At 38.2% G+C, this 24,970-nt stretch overlaps 1 protein-coding gene across 3 annotated transcripts; it reads right to left on the bottom strand.

Annotated features, from left to right (window-relative positions):
* Window positions 1-66: 66 nt before the first annotated feature.
* On the bottom strand, window positions 67-17,973 carry LOC121513732 (carcinoembryonic antigen-related cell adhesion molecule 5-like). Of its 3 annotated transcripts, XM_041793676.1 has the most exons (10): window positions 17,849-17,973; window positions 17,035-17,349; window positions 10,674-10,943; window positions 10,311-10,559; window positions 6,554-6,823; window positions 6,191-6,439; window positions 4,793-4,907; window positions 3,823-3,860; window positions 3,681-3,721; window positions 67-1,349 (listed from the first exon to the last, which is right to left on the bottom strand). In XM_041793676.1, exons 1-10 carry the CDS (start codon window positions 17,937-17,939, stop codon window positions 1,122-1,124), a joined length of 1,866 nt encoding a protein of 621 aa, XP_041649610.1. In that variant the 5' UTR covers window positions 17,940-17,973; the 3' UTR covers window positions 67-1,121. The 3 variants fall into 3 exon arrangements, with proteins under 3 accessions (XP_041649610.1, XP_041649613.1, XP_041649612.1); XM_041793679.1 differs by lacking the exons at window positions 6,191-6,439; window positions 6,554-6,823; XM_041793678.1 differs by lacking the exons at window positions 10,311-10,559; window positions 10,674-10,943.
* Window positions 17,974-24,970: the final 6,997 nt, after the last annotated feature.

Raw genomic sequence — 24,970 nt, 5'->3', positions numbered from 1 at the left:
TTGCATGATTGCATTTGAATAAAAGTAGAGTACAAATTATTGTTCAAAGCCAAATGTCTGAAAATGTTGTCTTGTTTGCAGTTGTCAGAGTTAGACAATATGCATTAATAGTAGTTCAACTTTGTTTCCCTTTTCTCTGTATCCCCTAATAATTTCCCTTTTGGCCTAATGCCTTTCAAAACAATATGCTGACAGATGCATGTTATCCTATCATTACACTATAGGCTCTAACTGACTTTTACCATAAATATGTTTTGAATTACACTGATTATCATCTATAATCATATTTTATTACTATCATATTTCTTGTAAGCCTATTTCCTCATGGCTTTTTGGTGGACTTTAAAACCCATTTATTGCACCCCTAGATTTTCATCGCAGAACCAGCAGACAGGGAGAGAGAAACCTTCAGATCTTACCAACTATTGCTTCTTTAATGCTTAAAGTCAAACTGCAAAGAAATCCCTTTATATGACTTATTTTAGCATGTTTTTGATTATTGTGTGGCCTTCAGATCTCCCCTCCTCTCTTCTGTGGAAAAGTAAACATTTACTTAAATCTTATATAACTACTTTGAAAATGCCTTTTAGACTTTCCACATTACATTCTGCATATTCATTTATGTTTATATTTGTCATGACAGATTGAAAGCTACACTATCATCAAGAAAAGAAATGAAAAATAAAACTGTAAAAGACATTGTTAATGTCAAATAATAATTATTTCATATTTTTTAAAATGTACATCATTGAAACTGTATCTATATTGAATAAGCTGTTAAATTCAATCAAATATCGCACATGTAGGATCAAATATGACGCCTCACCTTTGTGAAACATTAATCTTAAGTAAACCTTGTAATCAAATAGAAAGAATATCTACAGATATTTATAACCAAACAAAGGCAGAAGGAAGTTAGTCAATGCTGTGTGTGCCAGTTTATATGGCAACACCGTGCCTTATGATCTCAATACCCGTCATCAGCTGGTTGATTATTAACTAAAGTGCTTTTGCTGTAAACTCAAGTCCAAAGAAGTCATGTATAAAAGACCTGAGAGCAGACAGCAGGTTTCTCTGACCACAGGCTTATGCGACGAGATTAAGTATTATATCTGATGTTATCAGTTCTTGCGAATCTGAGAGTAAAGCTGAGCTCCATTGGCATCAGGCTGAGGAGCCAGCCTCCTGTTTCTCTGCATGTGGGCGTCATAGTCAGGAAGGGAGGCCGCTGCGGGAGGGTTGTTGCTCCCTCTGACCTGAGCATACTCTGTCGTCTCGTTCTGTGTCCCCAGTTGGACAGCGTCGCCATCTTTCTTGTGGAAAACTCTAACATCTGCATAGTTCAGCTCCTGAAAAGAAGGGGACAGCGAATGTCAAAGCTTGTTTGTCAAATCAGTCTAATCACCCGTCTGATATCTTATAACCTTGATTATTAACAGCATTATCACCTGAGTTTAAATATTGGCAGCTAATCATTTATCTGATTAATGATGCAGGAAAATGTATAACATCAATCAATGAAGCTTTATCGTGTTTTTATCTGCTGCCGAGCCTCACACGCACATACTCTATGCACATATCTCTACTTTATTGTGCCACCTGAAGAAATCCTTCCTGGTTCAAAGTCTAATGTTGAGCAGTGAGCACTGTGCTATTTATAGATCCTACATGAGTCTGAAGCCTCTTTGAATCTACACAAAGGAGCCAGATCATAGACGGGGGTACTGGATCCAGTATATATCCTGATTAATTCATTATTAACTTTGGGGAATGTAAAGAGTAATTTGTGTTTTACTTTGAAAATTAAAAATTTAAGTCTCATGATTACAACTAAAGATAACTAGGTTAATGCATCATCTTCATGTCCATGTGCAGGCAGTAGCAATGAAACAGATCACAGGCAATCCATGATCTATTTGATTGATCGATCATTGATTGCTGTACAAATAGGAAGCAAATCAGATTTTTAAAACACAAATTCTTTCCCAGAGTGATTGTGTATCGTCACCCATAAACAGGTCTTGAGCGTTTATATTTCATCATATATGGTGGGTTTGTTTCAAAAGCTGCTTTGAATTTTTTCAGCTTCATCTCAGCATTTCTGCATTTATCACATAATTATCAGCTGGTAATGTTAACATCGTTACAGCCTGCTGTAGTCTGCAGCTGGACATTTAGCCAAAGTACATGAAGCCCGCTGTGATTGGTTCAGACCTTGAGGATGCTGAGTCATGTACCGTATGTTCCCTGACATCAACTAAACGAATGGTGTATGTTTGTTTTGTGTTAAACATTTCCAAAACTCACAAGAGAAAAATAACACATTTCCATAAATAATGAACTTGTTTTTCATTGTGAATCAGAAGTAAAAGATATTGTTATAGTGATGCAGCTATATACATTTCAGGCTATGTAAAAGTAATTTATAAACAAGGAATAAACAGGCAGATAAAGTTTATCTAGCTGCTTTTCATACTGTTTTTGAATTGTAGAGTTGTTACAATACACATAACAAAGAGACTTAAGAATGTCATACATTATTTAGATTCATTTTAATTTGTGAGGTTGATAAAATGCACAGTTTGAGTCATGGCTGATATAAAGAAATTAGACTTGTTAGCATTAGTGGGTTTACTTGTTGTTGCTATCTAGGAAGATTAAAGTTAATTTATAGATTAACTCTTTGTAATCCCTTCAGCCGAATACTTTATTTTCCTTTTCAGGAAATTTTTTGTTAAGCCACCGCAGTGTCTCCCTGCAGCCACAGTGATATAAAATAAGCTCAGCAGGAAGTAGTATGTCAACAGTGGATTATTATGCCTTTCTAGGGTTGATCTGCCATTCATTAGGACATGATTCCATGATTTTATTGATTCCACCATGGTTGAGTATGCTAGTAAGTTAGAAAGGATGAGTGGTTTCATCTTTCATGTTAAAGTTGACCTGATACTTTGCACGGTTTTCCGGTTGTTTGGATCAATCTGCTCCACATGTATTAATGTGGTTTGGCAGCGGCCAGCAATGAAAATAAATCTGCTGCATATCTACAAGGAAGTGGAGCAGAGTGGCGCTTCTGTAATGCACCAGAGTTGGGCCAGTGATCAGGCTGGGGAACAGCTCTAAATGAATAGAGAGGGAGTACTTTGCTCCACAGTGCGCTTCGCTGGCAGATTGTGGTGCAGCCATTGTATGAGGAAATCAGAGGTTAATGATTATTCTACTTTATAAAACTCACAGTTAGCTCAACAGACAAGTCAAAACACATCTGCACCGTGTGATACAAATTTACTTTGTCACTAATTTCCTTTTCAATCCATAGCAAGCTCCCTTTTCAGTGCTTAAGTCCATGTCATAGTAATCTTCGATTTGCCCAAAGTTCCCTCAGACTAAAAGCAGTTCTATACAGTTCTAACCAGACTGAGGGTCAACTGAACTTGGTTAACCTTAACCACTAGTCTATCTGCACCACAATAAATATCTTTTGTTCTGCAGATCTGATCCAGGTTTGTGATCCACTGCACCACTAAATGCAGACATAATCATTCATGCAAGTGTAGCTGTACTTCAGAACTGAATGATATTGTTGTTCTTCTTTGGGAGAACTAAGACTAAGCTCTCTGGTTTCCTAACTCATATCATGTGTTCCTTAACTTAAAATAAACCCACTGGTGATTGTTTACCTTATTCCCTGAGTTGTTTGTGTTGTCCTGGCCTCCATCTCCTTTAAAAAAGAGATTGAAAAATCAGCAGAATTCAAAATGTAGACAAAACTGTATGCATAAGTGAAAAAAACAAAGACAAAGAAACTTATTCTACACTTACTTCCTCCTCTCGGAGTGGGGGACTGTTTCCGACTTTTTCTGTTTAAAGAAATAATAGAAATTCTGTTAGAGGCAGATGTCACATATATTTTGCATCATAATAATGGAAATAAAAAGTAATATCCTTCTTTGCATCTTCAAATATTGTTCCCAAAGCCTCTACTAAATCCATACTGATAGTCACAAACACGATTTTTCACAAAGATGAAAGTAAAACTGAAAAAATTGAGAAAACATTTTGATTTTTTTTTCTAAATTACAATACTGCTCACTCTCAGAGTGCTGTAACCTTTATTTTATCAAAGCCATTCAATTGTTTTTACCTTTATGTATTTGAAACCATATGATAAAAAAGGTGCTCTACAGGCACCATAGCATTGATGAAAATGTTCTCATGGTGATAATCCAACCTCTCACAGTTTAAAATTAACACCTGGTAACAAAGTTTAACTTTGAGGTTGTACATTGGTATGAAAGAGCTGCAAACACAGACACAGCACCATGTATTCAGAGTGAAACTGTAACTTAACTCAGACAACATGGAAAACATGAATTCCTAAGACTAACAAAAGTTGCATATACATGGGTGATTTTTTTTTTTTGTTAAAAATTAACCTTTCAGACTCACTACACAAGGATTAACTCCCATTACGTCAGCCTAATTCTACTTCAGCTTCACTTTTTTATCTTCTTTTTTCTATTCCTGCATCAAAACTCCTGTCCTTTTATTCCACAACACTCCATTCCTACGGTCTCTGTTTTTTCACCTCTACAACCATGACCCTCATTCAGGACTGGCTCTGGGACATGTGTGGTGTTATCAAAGCTTCCAGCAGAAACTTTAACTTATTCCTGAGAGGAGATGTTTGGATGATATTCAGTACCCTAAGGTCATATTGGATTCACCCTTAGAGAATAAACTGCATAACCTGGACAATCACAGATACATTTGACAGATATTTTCAACTTACTTCTTTTTGTAAACATAGTATCCTCCACCACCAGCTGCTCCAATGACCACCAATACTGCAATTACAATCCCAGCAATACAACCACCACCACAGCCACCTGTGGGTTCGTTGGATCCTAAGATAAAAAAAATAGGAAACATGACAATTACACCATTCTCATACAGAGTACACAAAAATTCTCCTGATTTCTATTAACAGATTATTCCTTTACTGTGAGTAATTAACAGAAGCCAGTTTTAGTGAGATAAAAATGCTAAGAATTAGGGTTGTTGACACCAGAATTTCTGACTTTGATATGATACTAGTAAAAACGATAAGATTTCAAAACTTGCTTTCACAACAAGGCAATACCTGCAAAGTCAGAAGTTCCCAATGTTGGGTAATTTGAGAGTCTTGCCTGATACAACTGTAAGAAGACTGTCGGGGATCTTAAAATAAAAAAAACTGATGTTGTCTTATAAGCCGAATTAACCCTCTGAGTCCTAAGCTGTTTTCTAGCCATTTTGTATGACTTGGATTTATTGTCTTAAAAAGCTCAGAAAAACATTGATCCTGTGGTGCTAAGTCAAGCTCTAAACATCTTTTTATTCAGGACATCCCAGGCTTTGCAGATATGTGTGCTGCAGTACTGTCACTCTAATTAAAAAAAAAAGAAGTAATGGGACTATAAATATAAAAGAAAGAACTAAACGGAAACATTCAGACATAAAACAAAGGCAGACTGTAAGTGTTGCGGCTTGAACATGATTAGACAGATATGCATAAATCCAGCCTTTAGAGAGTTAGATAGCAGAGCAAATAAGGGAAATCTATGCTGCTATTTGCTGCCACAGTCCTTTAGTCTTTACCCATCAGGGAATTATGAATCAAAATAATATTTTGGTTGTAAATATGTTCAACATTTACATTTTTGTTTCAAGTGAGTCATGAAAAATTTAACTAATCCTCCTTTTTAAAATGTTTGTTAAGTATTAGGCTTTTGATTTAAATTATTACTTTTTGTCACATTTTTTCTTTTTTTTTTTTTTGAGCTTTTTATTTTTCATCCCGTTTTAGTTGACAAAAACTTTAGCCTCCTTTAGTTTCCTTGTCTGTTTTCATCATCAAAGATCTATTTTTAGTCTGTTAGTCTCGTCTTCCTCAAGGAAGAAAAGGTTGTCATTTTTAATCATAATTCTAGTAAACGCAATTGATCCTGCACAGTGGTGCTACAGAGTGTCAAAACTTATTCGTACAGTAAAGTCAAGCTTCTAATGCGTGCCATATTTGATTTTATTTCAAGAATTTGCTGCAGGCCAAGTATAACTGGATCACAGATGGCGTTGGCTGTATTTTGGAAAGCCCCTGTCTTAAACCTAACCATATCAACTGAAGTTACAATAAACACCATCTAGTTACCTATTACAGTCAATCCATGCGTCGCAGAGGACGATCTCCCAGTTTTACTATTCTTTGCCTGGCAGGTGTAGTTTCCACTGTCTGAGGGTTCAGCTTTCTTCTTATACTCAGCAGAACTGTGAACCACTTTCCCGTTCAGTATCCAGGTGAAGCTAGCAGATGGTTCAGACTCAGCGGAGCAGGTTAATGTGAAGGTGTCACTCGAGTTTATTTTACTTTCTCCCTTGATTTGAGCTTTGTCAGGTCCATCTAAAACACAGTAATAAATAATTCCCTCAAAAATCAAGATATTGAGTTTCAGTAGCACGTGTTTGCTGTGCCACTTAATATTTTAACATAAATGTGTACTGTACAGTTACCTACAGTTCACAACCAAGGTGTGTTCAGCCTCCATGGTGTTGATGGGGTTGGTGATGTTACAGGAATATACGCCTCTGTCTGCTCTATTCAGAGGCTGAAAGGACAGCACTCTGTTGTCATCATCAAGTGTAATATTGTCAGACAGAGTCAGATCTGATCCATCCTTTAACCACTTCCTGGTAAGCAAAGAGCCAGCAGCATCACAGATTAAGTTGAGATTGTTCCCTTCAATCGCCACGTTTGTTAGTGTGATAGAAGGATTTGAAATTCTCTCTGTTGGACAAAAGATCATGGAGATGTGAAATACATTAAAACAGGAAAACAGGAAACCAGGCTATGAAAGCTTGAATGGAAAATTTAACAGCTGCTTCAGACATCTAGCATGAAAAGCATTTTTTAACTTTGTTGTGTTTTGTGTTCTCAATCTGATCAATTGTCAGAGAAAAACAAATACTCTATTTGGACGCACTCCCTTTATCCCTCATGTCCCCTCTTCCTCCCAGCCTCTACACTCGCCCCACCCCTTCTTTTCTGTCTTTAAGGCAACTTTCTTGACACGGATAGTGGCAAACAAGCGCTGATCAATGTTGGAGAACCTATGAATAATCTCAAGTGACATCCCAAGTTGTGGCTTTCAGTTTGTTTATGACCCAAGGAAATCTTCTCTTCGGTTTGGAGGGTATGCTGGTCTCCTTCAGTCATCTTCTAGGTGATTTATGGAAAAGAGGAGGAAGTGCCGCCCTGACGGTGTGAACACAGAGCTGATAACAACAAACCCAAAGGAAGTCTGACTTCACTCTTTTCTGAGGAAGTCACAACTTCTCATGAGGGAAAGCTGAGGTTACTGTTGAGACTTTTTTGCCATTTACTGCTGAGACACATTTATCAACAGAGCTAAAATTGTGCTGTTTCCTCTTTTTAAGCATGAAATAACTAATTAAAAGTAAACTTCTCAGAACAAATTATTAAGTGGACAGATACCATGTTTAGAAATGTACTTGATGTTTATTGTGTTTTTAGACTTTGACCCATGTCTCACCTCCACATGTGGAACTTTAAAACCTAAACTTTAGCCAGTTAACAGAGGGGTCCAAAGGTTTTGGCCTTACTTTTGGGAAACTGTAATCTGGTCTGTTTTTTTATTGTCTGTGGCTTTCTGTCTGAGTTTAGGTTTTTGGGCAATTCTCTGTCACAAGAAATCTTCTTTTCTTGGCTATGGAATTATATATTGATAATAAATAGATAAATAAATTAGTGCTGTCAATTGATTAAAAAATTAATGAAGTTAATCACATCACTATGCTGTGATTAATTATGATTAATCGCAGCATTTCTTTAGTTGTAGTAATTTTCATATTTTTAAACATTCTTATTATCAAGTGTTTATTTTCATCATTTTAACTTTATGTAAAGAACGTTGAAAGTGCTTTTTACTAAAAAATTTATTATTATTAATATAATTATTTTCTATAAATTAACATTCAGAATACTACCATTTACTTCCATCTTTGTTTGGGATAAATTCGTTCAAGTATGGTGTTTAAATGAAGAAATATTAAACAAACTAGAGTTTTTAAGCTTATTTGTGGTTTGTAAATCAGAGTGTCTTAATTCACTGAGCAATGATATTTATAAACTGCAAACGAGCCCAGCAGACAAACACATCAGGTACAAAATAACTTCTGCTGTAAAGTGAATGATCAGGTGTGCCAAGGTAGCTGAAGTTGCTGACTGATGTCCAGTGGTCTCTCGTCAGTGTAATAAATGTAGCTCGGGCCAGCTGCTCCATTTTAGCTGCCTTTTTAGCTGTCATACAGTTCACGGATTCTTGTGACAGTAGTTCTCGTAGGTGTTCTGTGGTACGGGTCATCTGAGGCGACCCGGATGATATCTTGAAGCTCCTTGTCGTCAAATGTGTCAATGGTCTGCAGTCTCTGGCAACTCATCAGCGATCACAATAGTTAGCTTAGAAGTTGTCATTTTGGTGACAAATCCGGGTCTGCTTGACTGCACCGGTGTAGCTTGACGTTATGGCTTGATCCTGTGTTGTTGTTAGTGTCTTTGCTAACATTAGCAAAGATGCGCTTTGCCCAGAGGTGGTACTTCAGACTTGTTGTGCTTTGGAGTAAAGACAGTTCATCGCCAACAATTATGTACACACAACTTTTGTTTCATCCAGTCTTCCATTAGGCCGCTTTTTAAATCGAAATTTATTGTGAAGCAGACCTGGGTCTGTCTCCTCACTCATCACTGCTGGCTGCGTTTGACCTGCCTTTAATCTTTTTACCCCAGGGATGTAAACATCCACGCAGGAGGACTACAGGAGGAAGTTGTGGTCGAACTTAGTCATATACAGTGCTTAACAAATTTATTAGACCACCTGTCATATTTGTCTCAAAGACCATCCAGCATCATGAAGTGCTTTAATGCAGACTCTTTCATTTTCAGTGAGCTCTCCACGGTTTACCATTTTGAACAGGAATGAGGGATTTCAAACTGAATTCAACCAAATTTGAGCCGGCTCACTGGGCTTCTCTGAGAAGTCAGAAATGAATCAAGCATAACATTCAACCACTGAAACTAATTTTTCTTTTCAGGAGTGCAAGTAAATAACTATAATTTGACATATTAATCAAGAAATATTATTGTACTTTACTATTTTTTCAGTTTTTTTGTAAATCAGTACATTTGAAAATTCATGGATAACAATAATAATTATATTTTAGCATTAAAAAATATCATTTCTGTTAAAGAGCTTCTACATATTGGTGTAATAACCATTGCAAAAACATAAAAAATGATTTTAGTAATTACCAATGCTGTTAATTTAGGGCAGCTGTGGCATAAACCTTATTTTGGTTAGGGTTAGGGTGGTCTAATACATTTGTTAAGCACTGTAAATAAATTGTATAATTTTATTATGGTGATAAGCTTTCCGGATTAATCATGTGAGTTAACACTTTAATATTAACAGGCCTAGTCTTTACCCATTAGGGAGTTATGAATCAAGACATTATTTTTGGTGTAAACACGTTTACCATTTACACTGTTGTCTCAATTTAGTTATAAATGTTTGTTCATAGAATTACGACAGCAGCAGTGTAATTTTTAAAAGGCTTTTTAAATTAAGTATTTGGCTTTTTTTTTTATTAGGCTGCTTTTAGGCACATTTTAGTCTTTTTTTAAGCTTTTTATTTTTAATCTTGTTTAAATTGACAAAACCTTGAGGTGATTTTGTCAGGTTTTAGTCAATAAAAAGGGATTTCATTTTAGTCAGAACATTATTCCATTTTTTTTTCTTTTAACAAACTTAATAAGCCAAATTGTGGAATTACTATAACAGTAAAATACTAATATTGTCACTTCATATGCTTATGCTTTGGCAGATTATATGCACAAAACCATGAATTTTGAATGTCTTATGGTCCAGGACTGACATTTAGCCTCCTTTAGTTTCCTTGTCTGTTTCATCATCATGGATCTGTTTTTAGTCTGTTAGTCTCGTCTTCCTTGAGGAAGAAACGGTTGTCTAAAACATTTTTAAGCATAATTATAGTAAATGCAATTGACCTGCAGAGTGTCAAAACTTATTCGTACAGTAAAGTCAAGCTTCTAATGCGTGCCATATTTGATTTTATTTCAAGAATTTGCTGCAGGCCAAGTATAACTGGATCACAGATGGCGTTGGCTGTATTTTGGAAAGCCCCTGTTTTAAACCTAACCATATCAACTGAAGTTACAATCAACACTGTCTTGTTACCTATTACAGTCAATCCATGCATCGCAGAAGACGATCTCCCAGTTTTACTATTCTTTGCCTGGCAGGTGTAGTTTCCACCGTCAGAGGGTTCAGCTTTCTTCTTATACTCAGCAGAACTGTGAACCACTTTCCCGTTCAGTATCCAGGTGAAGCTAGCAGATGGTTCAGACTCAGCGGAGCAGGTTAATGTGAAGGTTTCTCCTGAGTTTATTTTATTTTCTCCCTTGATTTGAGCTTTGTCAGGTCCATCTAAAACACAGTAATAAATAATTCCCTCAAAAATCAAGATATTGAGTTTCAGTAGCACGTGTTTGCTGTGCCACTTAATATTTTAACATAAATGTGTACTGTACAGTTACCTACAGTTCACAACCAAGTTGTATTTAGCCTCCATGGTGTTGATGGGGTTGGTGATGTTACAGGAATATACACCTCTGTCTGCTCTATTCAGAGGCTGAAAGGACAGCACTCTGTTGTCATCATCAAGTGTAATATTGTCAGACAGAGTCAGATCCGATCCATCCTTTAACCACTTCCTGGTAAGCATAGAGCCAGCAGTTTCACAGGTTAAGTTGAGATTGTTCCCTTCAATCGCCACGTTTGTTAGTGTGATAGAGGGATTTGAAATTCTCTCTGTTGGACAAAAGATCATGGAGATGTGAAATACATTAAAACAGGAAAACAGGAAACCAGACTATGAAAGCTTGAATGGAAAATTTAACAGCTGCTTCAGACATCTAGCATGAAAAGCATTTTTTAACTTTGTCGTGTTTTGTGTTCTCAATCTGATCAATTGTCAGAGAAAAACAAATACTCTATTTGGACGCACTCCCTTTATCCCTCATGTCCCCTCTTCCTCCCAGCCTCTACACTCGCCCCACCCCTTCTTTTCTGTCTTTAAAGCAACTTTCTTGACACGGATAGTGGCAAACAAGCGCTGATCAATGTTGGAGAACCTATGAATAATCTCAAGTGACATCCCAAGTTGTGGCTTTCAGTTTGTTTATGACCCAAGGAAATCTTCTCTTCGGTTTGGAGGGTATGCTGGTCTCCTTCAGTCATCTTCTAGGTGATTTATGGAAAAGAGGAGGAAGTGCCGCCCTGACGGTGTGAACACAGAGCTGATAACAACAAACCCAAAGGAAGTCTGACTTCACTCTTTTCTGAGGAAGTCACAACTTCTCATGAGGGAAAGCTGAGGTTACTGTTGAGACTTTTTTGCCATTTACTGCTGAGACACATTTATCAACAGAGCTAAAATTGTGCTGTTTCCTCTTTTTAAGCATGAAATAACTAATTAAAAGTAAACTTCTCAGAACAAATTATTAAGTGGACAGATACCATGTTTAGAAATGTACTTGATGTTTATTGTGTTATTAGACTTTGACCCATGTCTCACCTCCACATGTGGAACTTTAAAACCTAAACTTTAGCCAGTTAACAGAGGGGTCCAAAGGTTTTGGCCTTACTTTTGGGAAACTGTAATCTGGTCTGTTTTTTTATTGTCTGTGGCTTTCTGTCTGAGTTTAGGTTTTTGGGCAATTCTCTGTCACAAGAAATCTTCTTTTCTTGGCTATGGAATTATATATTGATAATAAATAGATAAATAAATTAGTGCTGTCAATTGATTAAAAAATTAATGAAGTTAATCACATCACTATGCTGTGATTAATTATGATTAATCGCAGCATTTCTTTAGTTGTAGTAATTTTCATATTTTTAAACATTCTTATTATCAAGTGTTTATTTTCATCATTTTAACTTTATGTAAAGAACGTTGAAAGTGCTTTTTACTAAAAAATTTATTATTATTAATATAATTATTTTCTATAAATTAACATTCAGAATACTACCATTTACTTCCATCTTTGTTTGGGATAAATTCGTTCAAGTATGGTGTTTAAATGAAGAAATATTAAACAAACTAGAGTTTTTAAGCTTATTTGTGGTTTGTAAATCAGAGTGTCTTAATTCACTGAGCAATGATATTTATAAACTGCAAACGAGCCCAGCAGACAAACACATCAGGTACAAAATAACTTCTGCTGTAAAGTGAATGATCAGGTGTGCCAAGGTAGCTGAAGTTGCTGACTGATGTCCAGTGGTCTCGTCAGTGTAATAAATGTAGCTCGGGCCAGCTGCTCCATTTTAGCTGCCTTTTTAGCTGTCATACAGTTCACGGATTCTTGTGACAGTAGTTCTCGTAGGTGTTCTGTGGTACGGGTCATCTGAGGCGACCCGGATGATATCTTGAAGCTCCTTGTCGTCAAATGTGTCAATGGTCTGCAGTCTCTGGCAACTCATCAGCGATCACAATAGTTAGCTTAGAAGTTGTCATTTTGGTGACAAATCCGGGTCTGCTTGACTGCACCGGTGTAGCTTGACGTTATGGCTTGATCCTGTGTTGTTGTTAGTGTCTTTGCTAACATTAGCAAAGATGCGCTTTGCCCAGAGGTGGTACTTCAGACTTGTTGTGCTTTGGAGTAAAGACAGTTCATCGCCAACAATTATGTACACACAACTTTTGTTTCATCCAGTCTTCCATTAGGCCGCTTTTTAAATCGAAATTTATCGTAAAGTAGACCTGGGTCTGTCTCCTCACTCATCACTGCTGGCTGCGTTTGACCTGCCTTTAATCTTTTCATCCCAGGGATGTAAACATCTATGCAGGAGGACTACGGGAGGAAGTTGTGGTCAAATTTAGTCATATGATTAAATTGCATCATTTTTTTTAACTTGTTCAGCTTTCCAGATTAATCACGAGTGTTAACGTTTAAATATTAACAGGCCTAGTTATTACAGACCTATAATGCTGTAAAACCATAGTTATAACTATATTTTTATGTTACAATTCATTATAGAGAGGGGGCATAGAAAGTGTTACTGAAAGATCCATCTTACTAAGGTTCAAATTCATACACTTGTTTCCAGCCAAGGAATAATGGAACCAACTAATGTCATTTAAGGAGGTAAAAGGTGGTAGCTAGCTACAGGTGTGGTTTAGTTAAAGTCACTGCAAGCTTGTAAACATGGTGGCCAGCGTAGAAATTAGCATGGATGCAGCTCCAGAGACAGTATGATCAGAGGTGGGTATTTCCTCACAGAAAGACCCACACAGAAAGCTTTTCTTGGTAGAAAATATGCTTTTGCTCTTCGCTCTTCCTGCTTCAGAGAGAGTTTAATTTTCCAAATGGTTACTCTGACAGTGAAGAATCAGGTGTTAATAAGCCTACTCTGTCATGTTTTGTTGATGTGATCAGCCCATAAGAAATCTGCCAGAAAGAACATTCATCCAAATCCATCCTCATCTCTTGACAGCCACACTTACATGTAGTGTTCCACAAGGCTCTGTGCTGGGCCCTACCCTATTTTTGTTGTATACGTTGCCTCTGGGGTCTATTTTCCAAAAAATGTCTACTTCACTGTTTTGCAGCTGATGTTAAATTCTACTGCTGACACTTAAAAACAGGGTTACCCCCCAGCCTCAATTTGAAATTCTTAAAAATGTTAAAACATAGATGACCTTGAATTTTCTCAATCTGAATGACAGCAAAACTGAGGCAACTGTGTTGTTCAGTCTCATCTGCAAGAAAACGCTCTTGGTCCTCTTTGTTTTTCGTGTGCATTCCTCAGTTAAAAGTCTTGGTGTTTATTTTGATGAAGCTTTTAAATTTGATCAGCAGATCTTTTCTGTTGTAAAGTCGAGCTTCTTTCAACTGAGGCTGATAGCCCAAGTAAAGTGGTATCTGCTTATCAAAGATTTAGAGAGGGTGATACACGCATTTGTACAATACAGTATATGCTTGACTATTGTAAGTCGGTATGTGGGCTTGGACCACTCCTCAGTCCAGCGTTTGCAGTTAGTCTAGAATGCAACTGATCACTTCCTAGCAGACTCAAAAATGAGGGACCACGTTACCTCAGCGTTGACTTCTCTACACTGGCTTCCTGTTCCCTACAGGATTGAATTTAAGATTTCACTGTTAGCTCTTATAGCTCTTCATGGCTTTGCACCCCTGTACTTGTGTGAACCACTTCACTTTCAAGCGCCAGCCAGAGCTCTGAGGTCTGCCAACCAGCTGCTCCTGGATGTGGCCAAAACAAGGCTCAAGTTGAGGGTTAATCGAGTTTTTGCAGTAGCTGCCCCAAGACTGTGGAACAGGTAACCCTTTCATATAAGATCTGCTCCAACTGGCAAACATTTTAAACATTCTCCATTCAAAATAAGTTTATATCTCAACAGATTTTATAGATTTTATTATCATTTTTACCATTATTTTATGATGTTGTATTTTAAAGGAGACATATTATACCCTTTTAAGACAAGCTTAAATTGGTCTCAGAGGTCCCCAAAATATGCCTGTGAAGTTTGTTGCTGAAAAAACACTCCAGTATAAGATTTTTGTACGTTTAAAACCCCCTCTATTTCAGCCCTTCTCAGAGTGAGCAATTTCTGTGTCTGTGGCTTTAAATGGTGATTAGCTGTCTGACTCCGCCCCTGACCACACCCCTCTCAGGAAATGGATGCAGTACTCCTGGTACTACAAACACTTTTATCCAAAGGTTAGAACTTTACTGGGATTTGAACCATCAACCTCCCAGACCGTAGTCAGCAGCACCCACTGAGCTATCCAGCATCTCAGCTGGTAGTTGAGAGGATCAGTAGAGGAGGGCAGAACTTTCCTCCAAGTGGGGGAGGGGCAACCAAACCTGGGGGTGGGTGCTTACGCTCCTGGTGAGGTCACCAGGAGCTAAATCTGTGAACAGCTTGTTTCAGCACACATTTTCTGAAAGGTGGATAAAAAGAGGGGGAGAGGGAATGGATTTTTCTGGTATTTGAGGGGATTGTGGACAGGCCAGGGGCACATATTTGTGTTAGAAAAGCCTGAAAAGTGATTTTTGCATAATATGTCTCCTTTAATTGCTTTGATAATTTTATAATGACGTATTCATTTCATGTTTTGCCTTTTATACTGTGAAGCACTGTGGTCAACCCTGGATGTATTGAATGTGCCATTTAAACAAAGTTGAGTTGAAAAATTAAGTAATGTTACCTTATCCTCTTTATATAGGGCTTTGTTCATATCCCAGATTATTTATCATTAGTAATTAATTTCTCTGTGTATAGTTTGATTTTCAGCCACATGACTGACAGGAAATCAAACTGAATGATAGTGGGTTAAAAGCTTTGCATCATTCAAAGGTGGTGTATGATTACTAAACACAGTGCATGTTATAAAAATAATTCCGAGCTAATTTCTGATGAAGACAAGCTCTGGAATATGATGGTATAAAATGATTTTTATGGGGCGCAGGTGGCCCAGTAGTTTAGAGTTTGCCCCATGTACCTGGACGGCCCAGGTTAGAATCCCGCCTGAGGCCTCTCGTCTCTGTTTCTGACTCTATCCACTGTCCTCCTCTATCAAATAAAGGCACAAAAATGCCCAAAATAAATCTTTAAAATGATTTTTTATTTCTTTAATCAAACCTATTGTTAAATTAGAAAGTGTTGGGTGCCAGTGTAGCTCAGTGAGTAAAGCAGATGACCTGTAAGAGCTGATAATGTAGCAACGATGCAAAGGGGAACAAAAATTCCTAATGCAATAACTGACTAATGATGTAACAAAATGCTGAGTGCATAACGTATAAACCTTTTTTTCATATTTATTAATTTTTTATATTTTGCATCTATTATTACATTATGAAGCCAGCAAATACCTTTATGTGATAGGGTAATAACTTAAACAGTTAATTGATAATTTATGGTTAACATGGTAATTGCTTCCCTGTAGTGTTTTAAAACAGTAATGTAACTTTTGATAATTCAAGACTTTAAGTATGATACATGTGGCCTGACCTATAATTACCCTGCATCATATGTTGTATTTCTTTTTTTATTATTATTACAATTACTGCTGCGATGTTGAAAACACTGTTTGCCTTTAATAAATCCACTCTGAGAGCTATTACTACAGTGTGCGGTGTGACTTCCCTTCTTTCCTCAGTACTGTTTGTTGGTTTGGCACCTGCTTCACAGTACAGTAAAGGTGATTGCTTTACTGTACTGTAAAGCAATCACCATGTTAATCCATAAATTGACTCACTCTTTAACAAAATAAAATTATTACACAATTAGGAGAACAATATTTTGCTTGTGTCATAATGTAATATCAGAGGCAAAATGTAACAAGTAATGACATTATGAGCAGAAAGTTATTACGTTATGCGCTCAGCATTTTGTTACATTATCCACCAGTTATTACATTACACATTTTCTATTACATTTTTTGTTTCATTATGCACTGTTGTAATGTAAAAGCTGATAATGTCACCAAAAAAATAAACAAAAATAAACAAAACTATATGATGCAAAAACTGGTCAATAATGTAAAAAACTTCTGCTGTTACATTTTCCTATGTTACATTATCAGCTCTTATAGGCCTTATAGAGAGGATATCAAATGCTTTGTGGATGAGGTTTCATCAGTTTGGATTGACAGTGTTTGCCAGAAATTAAGCAGCATTACAATTCTGAATTTGTTTAAGAAACTAGCCTATATTTTGGAACTCTTTCCCAGACCCATATATGACATTCACACACACACACACACCCCCCCACACACACACACACACACACACAAAAGTCATTTACTTCTCGCATAATACTTGTGCATTATCTCCATTCAGCACCAAAACAGAAAGACCTTGTGAAATATTTGCTCACCGACAACTTCCAGGGTTGTTGTCCCAGTATGTTCAGCAGCTGCAGTTATAATTCTTACTGTGTATTCTCCACTGTCACTGGGAGACAGATTCCTGAGCTCCAGAGATCCAGTATCAGGGAAGAAGGTGATTCTTCCCTCATAATCTGGAGCGGGTGTGCCTGAACCAGGAGTTGCAACGATTATTGGTTTATTACCAAACAACCAGTTAATTCCTAAAAATGGCCCGTCTGGTGGAGACACTGTGGTGAAGTTAACTGTCCCTCCCTTTTCTGCCATCATATTATCTGGTAACAACCCAGCTCCATTAGTCAAACCTGGAAGAGAAAATCACAGATTTGAAAAGACACTCTGTAAGGAGCATAAAACACACTTAGGCCTGCCTTAACTCTTTTTTCATAACCTGATTAGTTCATAACCAAATGAATTTCAGTTATTTTTAGAAATTAACATTGTGTTTGTCAGTCATACATTTTAAACAGATAATATTCTTTTAATGCTTTTGGAAAATATGTTTAAAAGTGACTAAAAAGGCAAAAGTTAGGAAAAATATGAAAAAGATCATTTTTAATGGCTTGATATCTAAAATTTTCTTTTTGAACAAAATAGTAAATGACATGTTTCTCTGTCCGTCAAATAATTTATAATAACACTAACACTGAAAGGATTTTAAACTTCGTGGTTAAATTTATTGTCTCAGGTCACAAAGTAAAAGATTAGCTTCTTCATTTTAGCCTCCCTCCTTTCATTTAGGCTAACTCTTTGACAGTTTAACACATAAAATGTAAACAGTGACAGCAGCTGACTATTTCTTACCTGTAAAAGCCACAAAACCAACAAAGAGTAAAATGAATTTCTCCATTGGTCTATCTTCTTGAGTTTTAGGGAGCAACAGGAAGTGAACCATCAGCCTCAGACCGTGTTAATAATCATGAGTCTTCAGGTGCTGCATTTATATGACTCTGATCGTTTGTGCTGAGATAAACTCACTGTGGCTGCTGTCACTGACTAAAGCTGACAGACAACCCCCTCTTGTGGTCTAATGAAACTGAGTCACAACTCCAATTCCAAAAAAGCTGGGGCCCTTTGCAAAATATCAATTAAAACAAAATGCAATTTTTCCAGTCTCATAAACCAACGTTTTAATCAAAATATAACATAAATAACATGTGTTGAAACTAAGACATTTTATATTTCACAAAAAAATAGCTTATTTTTAATTCAATGGCAGCAACACATCTAAAAAAACAGGGACAAGGCCATGTTCAACAGGATGTATAAATTTCTGGGAAGTTAGGAGACCAGTTGCAGGACTTTCGGGAGAGGAATGTTGTCCCATTTATTGTCTTTTTTAAGATTTTAGCTGCTTGTAAATCTTTCTATGGAGGATTTTTCTTTTTTGATGATGCTTCAGATGTTTTCTTCTCCTGAGAAGCCAAGCTGTTATGATGGATGATGTATGTGGATTAACATTGTCTAAATGAAATATTCAAGGCCTTTCCTTAAAAGATGTCTGGATGGATGCATATGTTGCTCTAAAACCTCTAAACCCTACTTCTCAGCATTGATAATGCCTTCCTAGATGTGTAAGCTGCCTACACTACAGGTACTAATGCAACCCCATCACAGATGCAGGCTTTTGAACTGTGCACTGATAACAAGCTGGATGGTCCCTCTCCTCTTTAGTCTGTGGGACACAGTGTCAGTGGTTTCCAAAAAAAATTCACATTTTGATACATCTGACCACAGAACAGTTTTCCATACAGCCTCCGTTCATTTTAAGTGAGTGTCTGTCCAGAAAAGACTGTGGCATTTCTTCATCATGTTCACGTATGGCTTCTTCTTTGCATGGTACAGCTTTAACTTGTATCTGCTGATGATACAGTGAACTGTGTTGATGGAAAATGTTTCCTGAAAGTGTTCCTGAGCCCATTCAGTGATTTCCAGAATCATGTCTGTTTTAATGGAGTGCCAGCCGAGGGTCCAAAGATCCCAAAGAGCTAATATTGACCATTATCCTTGTACACAGAGATTTCTGACGGCATGTATGGTAGAAGGCAGGATATTCAAAGTATTTACAGAATTACATTGAGGAGGATTTTTCTGAAATTGTTTACAATTTCAGTGTTTTGAAGGTTGGTTAACCTCTGACTTTACTTCATAGAGACTATGGGCTCTAATTTCGTGGCGCAGCGCAAGGTGGCGCAGGGTGGCGGAGCATGGCGCACCCCGCGCAGTGGTAATTTCGTCCAGTGCACCACTGTGCGCAGCCAGTTTGGCAATTTGGTAGACCGGGCTGCGCCGAGATGGGTGTGGCGGCGCACCAGGGGGAGGTGTCTACAGATTCAGCTTGGCGCAGTGACAATTTCGTGCCAAAACACTGCGCAGAAGGTGCACTGAAAGCCCGCCAGTTCCAACCTGGTCTATTCTCGGCGCAGGCGAAGCGCGCCCGGTGTAGTGGTAATTTGGCTGACAGGCGCGCAGTGCGCACACGTCACCAAAACCTCACATGCAGGTTTCCAGAGAGTCAGGCACATTTCAATGCAATAAAAAATCACAGCAACCACTATTTAATGTAACCGTCTGAACCAGCATATACATTTGTATCTATATAAATCGTCCCGTCACATCCGATGTCAGATCAAAGATGTTTGTCACGCGTAATTGAAACTCAACCTGATGGCAGCTGGGAGTGATAAAAACTAGCGAGTTCACATCTCTTAGCCAACCACAAACAGCCACAGCATTCGATACGGAGTATATATTCAGCTTCTCTCAGCTAATGAAATTCAAAAGAAAAGAAAAAAGAGAGAGACGCTCGCTGAATAAATGCAAGTCAGTCAGTGTCTTAAGGATTTACCTGTGATTGCCCATATTTCTCTGTTTTAATCTTTATTCTTAACGTGATCTAAAAAGATGGAGTACATTATTGCAAGGAGGATGAGGAGGAGATACCGGGAGAGAATATATCACCAAAGGCTCTCCTATTTGGCGATGACAGAGCAGGAATGCAGGTGGATCACAAGCATGATGCCTGGATTAGCCTGCTGCTGTGTTTAATGTAATCGTCATTTCATTTTGTACTCTTATTCATGACACAGGAACAGATTACATCTGTCCCGCGAGGTGGTCCACCCGATGACGCGCATCGTGGCCTCTGATGCTTAGTCCGGTGGCCACTGTGTGCCTTTTTTGCTCTGACAGCTTTTTTTGGCCCTTCTCCTTACATCATTGAATCGTTTTTTACATTGGGAGGTTCTCAGAATATCTGGGCAAACTTGACTGACAATATTAGTAACTTCCTCCCAGGCAGTTTTGCATCATCAGCCCGTGGAGGTCTGTTAGCATTACCATATATTCTGGTACTGCGAGCTTGGACCTCCCGGACCAGCACATCAGTTTCCTCCTGGGAGAAGTTTGGCCGCCTGGAGCTGCTGCTGCTGTCTTCGTCCATGGTGGATGCGAGGTGAAATTGGCACTGCGCTTTGCTCGCAGCGCATTTAAAGGCGAGGAGAGGCATTCATTTGATTGGTGAAGATTACACTTGGCTGTGTTAAACCCACTCACGCCTTCTCTCCTCCCTCTTTGCCACTTGCGCCGGTGGGAGGGACGGAGGCATGGGTGCGCAGCGCCGCGCCGGACTGCGCAGTGCACGAAAATTGCAAAATGCCCTGGACACACCCCGTTGGTGCGCCGCGCCTGCACCTGGTCTACGAAAATAGAGCCCTCTAAAAAAAACGCCTTTTATACTGAGTCATCTAGCTGTTTTTCATTAGTACCGCTTACTTTTCCAGCCTTTTGTTGCCCCATCCCTACTTTCGTGATTGCCACCAGTAATGTAATACAGAGTAGCAGTGGCTCACTCAGGGTGTTTGAGGTCCAGAGGTAAAATCAACATAAAGAGCACCAGCACATGAAAAGTTGTGTTACATTTGTAGTGAAAGTTAAATACCCAGGTAAGGTTTCAAATTTTTCTTATAACTGACAAGGAATTATTACATTTTTAACCGCTTATTTAACAAAGATACAAGCATTAGGATGTCAGTGTAAATGAACTTTATTCTGAGGAGCTTGCAGCACATCATTCCATTTCACCACTGTTGCACAGGGGCTCTCCAAGGGGAAATCAGAAGGTTTCAACCAGTGAGAGGGCAACATACAGAACACTTTATCATGATTTATATACTGGAAGGACACCTGAATTAGGGCATGGTCCTTATTAACCATAGGGGCATCCAGGAGGGTATTTACACAGTGTTTATTTAAACATAGGGCACAAGGGGATGGGGCAATCACCCCTCTGCTCTACTTCTGAGTCCACCAGAGTGGTAAAGGTTCAGTAAATTCAGAAAGTATTATGACCCTGTTCACTTTTTTCAAGTTTTCTTATGTTGCAGCCTGATGCTACAGTTGAAAAAAAAAAAATTTTTATTCTCATTATTCTTCACCCAGTTCACCATCATGACAAGGTGAAAACAGAATTACAGAAATGTTTGCAAATCTATTAACAATTAAAACATGAAATATCACACTGACATAAGTATTCAGACTCTTTGCAAAAACACTTAAAATTTAGTGCAGATTCCTCCCTTTTCTCTGGATCTTGCTGAGATATTTCTACATCTAACTGGAGTCCACCTGTGGTAAATTAAACTGAATGGACATGATTTGGAAATGCACACACTTGAGGGAATCACAGCTGACAATGCATATCAGAGCAAAATCCGAGCCATGGCATCAGGGAGCTGGCAGCAGAGCTCAGAGACAGGACTGTTGCAAGGCACAGATCTGGGGAAGGCTACTAAAAAATTTGCTACACTGAAGGTTCCCAAGAGCAAAATGACCTCCATTATTCTTTAATGGAAGAAGTTTGACACAACCAGGACTTCCAAGAGCTGGTTTCCTGGCCAAACTGAGCAATTGAGGGACAAGGGCCTTAGTAAGACATGTGAACAAGAGCCTACTGATCACTCCTGTGACTCCTGTCATCCAATGATCCTGTGTGGAAACGGACAAAGTTCCAGAAGGACTACTATCACTGCAACCCTCCACTGATCTGGGCTTATGGCAGAATTGCTATTATAATGGCTTATTAATCATTCTTAAGCGTTCGGATCGTCAAACCAATTTCAACAGCTCCCAAAGACAGCCCAAGTAAATACAAAATGCAGTTTCTGAATGATAATTTTATTTATTAAGGGGAAAAACAATCCAGGGCTGCACAGCAGGGGTTAGCTCTGTTGCCTCACAGCAAGAAGGTCCCTGGTTTGCTTCCTGGTCATGGCCTTTCTCTTCTGTTTGACAGAGTTTGCATGTTCTCCCCATGCACATGTGAACCAAAAACCATAAACATGCTCATTAGGTTAATTGGCTGTTGGTGTGAATGGGAGTGTGCCTGGTTGTCTGTCTCTGTATGTCAGCCCTGCAATTGACTGGCGACCAGTCCAGGGTGTACCCCAACTCTCGCCCAATGACAGCTGGAATAGGCTCCAGTCTTTTGAAGCAAACAAGTGACTTGGTTTGCTGGGCTCACTTAAATTATTATCTTAAAAGTCAAGAAGTTATATTTTTAAGTCATAATAACCAGAAAAACTCTTTTAGGCTAAAAGATATAGTGTGGTGTCTTCTGTTATTTTGGTTTTATTTCAACACTTCTGGTTCCTGTGTGTGTGTGGTGATCTTGGCTAACTTCACTTTGTTTCCTCTGAGGCTGCTCCCTGCTCTGTGGCGTTGAGGATTGCTTGGACTCACCTGTCTCTGATTGGTAATCACGTTCCCTTTAAGAAGCCAGCAGAGACTTTCCTCAGCACCAGAGAAGTGCCAGCTACTCCTTGTGGTAACATTGGTCCTCGGCTCTCAGAAATCTTTTGTGAACATTTTCGTGAGGTTATTCTCCAGTGCTTTATTGTGACTGCCTGACTAACCCTGCCTTGTGTTTCTTCTCTTTCTGTGCCTCACTCGTTTGCCTCACCACAGCCCAGCCTCAGCACTCACTTACCGGGGCTCTTGTTAGAATTTTGCGCTGTTCTCTTATTGGCAGAAGGACAAAGAGAGCATTAGTTCGGCTAAAATGGTCATTGACCCAAAGTTTATTAAGGATTACATATAAAGTTTACAAAATGTCACAAAATCACCCATCTGTGTGTCCCAGTGAGCTCTCAGAGCTGAGAGAGCTCCTGACCCTCGATAAGTGTGTCTTTTTATCTTCAGGGGAGGATCCTCCTCCACTTCCTGACAAGGAGGAGTCCTGTGAATTACGTCACTTCCCAGTCCAGTGTGGCCTCCTCAGTGTGTAACAAAGAGTGGTCACACTAACGTTAACCTTAGCTGTCATCATCACTGTATACAAAAAAAGCCACTCACTTGAAACTCTAATCTCAGCAGAGAAAAATATTAACTATATCTAAAAGTACAATGTGTCATCTTGTAATATCTCACATTTCCCCCTTAAATATGATTTTATCATATTTACAATAATCTATATGTATGCAATATGTGTAAGCAGTTTCTTCGTTGCATTAATAGCAGCAAGCAGTTTTTCATTGCACAGAGCAGTGGAAATAATAACATTCACATTTAATACATGATTGAATAAAAGCGTAAGCTATCCTTTTAACTACCAGGAGTACATTCATTTGTACTAGAAATCTGTTGTCCCTAGGAGCTTCAAACCCTCAATTAATGTACTGGTAAACATCTTTAATGTTTATGCATAAACTATATGTAAGCATGTTTTAGCCTTAGCATTGAGTAACATGTATCTACAGGGTGATGACTAAACGATCTTCATCATCTTCTTCGCAGTCATCTTCTTCATTGTCCCAACATGAACCTGTGAAAGTAAATGTTAGTGAAATGGTCTCAGCGGCCATTGTGGCCATCTGGTAAGTCTTAGCCAGGGCAGTGGTGATCACCTCAGCAAGTGTGTGATCACACAGGATACAACAACACCTGCATAAAAAGGCAATTACAGTGATTAGGGAAATGAATATCAAGGTGATCAAACCTTTCCACTGTCCAAATTAGGAGTTCAGCCAATCATTAAATGGGTTATCTATGCCTGGGTCTTCAGCCATTTTTTTTGAGAGAATTTTTAGATCATACTAGGCTTTGGTGATTGATTCATCTGCGGCTGTACTGTTAACAATTTACTGCATTAATCTCTAAACGTAGCACACCCCCTTTTTACCCCATAATTCCATTCTAATTTGCAGACTCATTAGGGATGTGGCAGCTAGTTGTTCTGATAGGCCAGAAATGGCATCTCTGGTCAGATTAGTCAGGGGCTGAATGTCACAGTGAATGTAGCTTATGCAATCTATGTTTTGTTTAGAGTGATCCAAAGGTCAGATAATTTAAAGTGGTCTGACACACCCCTAGGTACATCAATTACATCAGTATAATTAGACAAGGCCTTTAAGGGCCAGTCCTAGTCAAAAAAAATTTTAAGCTTTGTATTATTCCCCAAACAGAATATAGTCCCCCTTAGAACACACTGCCCATCGTCTCATGTAACTAATATAATGTGGCCCTAATGTCAAAGTTCAAGTTCAATTTGAAAATATGCTTCAACCCCTAAAGTCCGTTAAATCATTTTTCATGCATACTTTCTTTTATGACACCTCCAGCTCATCAACATGATCAATAAATTACTAAAAAACTACTGAATATAATCTTATTAATGATAGAATTACCAAAAATCATAATTTATGGAAATTAGGATCTTTGAATTTCAATAGAAGGTCAAATAAACATTTCAGTTCCAAGAATTAGACATTTCTGGCTATAATTTGTGTTTTCAGGTTCCAATGGGTCAGTGTCTTTAAGTGTTGACACCTTTGTTGCCAAATTAGAGTGCATCAAAAACAAACACTAATAATGACAGTCACAATTATAATACTGATAATAATAAGCAAAATGTGCAGCTAAGTGTATTTC

The sequence above is a fragment of the Cheilinus undulatus genome, linkage group 8 (genome assembly GCF_018320785.1).
Source record: "Cheilinus undulatus linkage group 8, ASM1832078v1, whole genome shotgun sequence".
Classification (NCBI taxonomy): domain Eukaryota; kingdom Metazoa; phylum Chordata; class Actinopteri; order Labriformes; family Labridae; genus Cheilinus; species Cheilinus undulatus.
The sequence above is the reverse complement of the archived record's forward strand: the minus strand, read 5'-3'. Positions and strand labels throughout refer to the sequence as shown.

Bases quoted from the DNA above. Each gene is read 5' to 3' on its own strand.
- LOC121513732 (XM_041793676.1), bottom strand. From the start codon at position 17,939: ATGGTTCACTTCCTGTTGCTCCCTAAAACTCAAGAAGATAGACCAATG. The intron at 10,944-17,034 runs GTGAGCAAATAT...TTTGTCCAACAG, and splicing joins AACAACCCTGGAAGTTGTCG to AGAGAATTTCAAATCCCTCT. The intron at 3,861-4,792 runs GTAAGTTGAAAA...TTCTTTAAACAG, and splicing joins TACTATGTTTACAAAAAGAA to AAAAAGTCGGAAACAGTCCC.